Below are 1,812 nucleotides of genomic sequence, written 5' to 3'. Positions count from 1 at the left end.
GATCAAGTAATTTACTAACAGATAATAAACTTTGTTTGAAATCAGGAATATAAAACACATTTAACAAAGTAATCTTATCAGTTAGCAGCACATTACCCATCTTATAAACATATTTAATACTACCATCAGGCAAACCAACTCTAACAGGTCTTTTGAAAACATGAACATCAGTCAAGAGATTAATATCATGAGTCATATGATCAGAAGGCCCAGTATCCACTATCCACTATCCAATCAGATAAATAACCAGATTTATTAGCAGTGAACACATGAGAATGATTAGTGAACATACCTGCAAAATTAGCAGCAGATAATCCAGCAGGTTGTTGATCAGAAATCCTTTGCAGGACCTGATCAACAACAGAATTAACCAGACCATCCAAGACTTCAGCAGTAAGCCAATGAGAAATACCAGAATTGCTGGTAAGGACTGCACTACCAGTGTGCTCAGCTTCTTTCAGACAAGAATCATCCAAGGGTGAGTCATAAATAACATCAGCAGTGTTGACACCTCGCTTAGGTTGATTAGACTTGTTGTAAGTAACTTTCTCTTTACCTTTATTTTTATCACCAGGAAATCCTCTTATGACAAAACAGTTGGCAGGATTATGGCCTGTTTTGTTGCAGTGAGGACATTTTGTCAACCCGAAGCATGTCTCCCTTGTATGCCCAAATTTATTGCAGTGATCACAATGTTTTGCATTAGAGGACATAGTTTCTGCTGGCTTGAGATTAGAACCACCAGACTTTTTATTATCAGACTGCCTGTAACTGGCGTAGGCATTAGCATCAGTGAGTGCAGAAACAGAATCTGTAATCTGCTTTTGACGCTCTATTTTCTGTAATAAAGCCAACACCTTGTTTATTGACGGCAGAGGATCAAGAGACAAAATTTGAGTCCTAATCCCATCATAGCTGTTGTTCAAATTCATCAAAAATTGAATGATCTTGGCAGTATTCTCTCTGTCAATCATTTTCTTGATGAGGGTGCAAGAACACAGAGAAATTTTACCACAAGTGCAAGTTGGTAATGGGTCAAGAGAATCAAGGGTCTCCCATAAATTTTTCATTTTGTTGTAATATTCAACAAGCGAAAGATTCTCTTGAGAAACAGCTCCTAAATCCTTAGTTAACTAATAGACTTCTAAGGCATTGGACTGCCTAAATGTTTCAGTCAATTCATCCCATAACTCTTTGGATGATGTTACAAACTTAAAATTCTCTTTAAGATTCTTATCCAAGGAGTTAGAAATCCAACGTAACACCATAAAATCACATCTTTTCCACTGTCTGTGACGCTTATCAGTAGAAGGAGGACAAGAACATGACCCATCAATCATACCATCTTTGTTTTTAGCAGCTAAAGCCATGATAACTTCCCTCTTCCAACCCAGGAAATCATGACCCTCGAAAGGAAAGGATGATAATGTCGCTGAAGGTTGGTCAGAAGTGGAAAGATAAAGGGGGTCATCGTAATAATCAAAAGGTGAAGAATTCTTAGTTGAACCGTTTTCAGGCATGATTAAACGAATGTGAAGAACAAAGAATCAAGAATTAAGTAAGAACAAACTAGAATTGCGGAAGCGATTTCAGAGATACCTCTATTTCTTGATTAGGTAAAGCAAGAAACTGAAGAAATAAACCCAGAATTATGAACCAATTATACTGATACCATGAAGAAACCCAAGCTTAGTGATGAAGATGTACTTGATTATGAAAACGAAGATAGAAGAATACGATGAATGTGATGAAGATATGATGAATGTAACAATGTATTGATATTTGATAGAATTGTAATATGAATTGTAACTG

General features: G+C 36.4%; 1 protein-coding gene across 1 annotated transcript; it reads right to left on the bottom strand.

Annotated features, from left to right (window-relative positions):
• Window positions 1-1,133: 1,133 nt before the first annotated feature.
• LOC141614616 (uncharacterized) lies at window positions 1,134-1,520 on the bottom strand. The gene has a single exon (XM_074433362.1). The coding sequence runs from the start codon at window positions 1,518-1,520 to the stop codon at window positions 1,134-1,136; it is 387 nt and encodes a 128-aa protein (XP_074289463.1).
• Between the last annotated feature and the right edge of the window lie 292 nt (window positions 1,521-1,812).

The sequence above is a fragment of the Silene latifolia genome, chromosome 11 (assembly GCF_048544455.1).
Source record: "Silene latifolia isolate original U9 population chromosome 11, ASM4854445v1, whole genome shotgun sequence".
Classification (NCBI taxonomy): domain Eukaryota; kingdom Viridiplantae; phylum Streptophyta; class Magnoliopsida; order Caryophyllales; family Caryophyllaceae; genus Silene; species Silene latifolia.
Note: the sequence above shows the minus strand (reverse complement) of the source record. Positions and strands in the feature narration are given on the sequence as shown.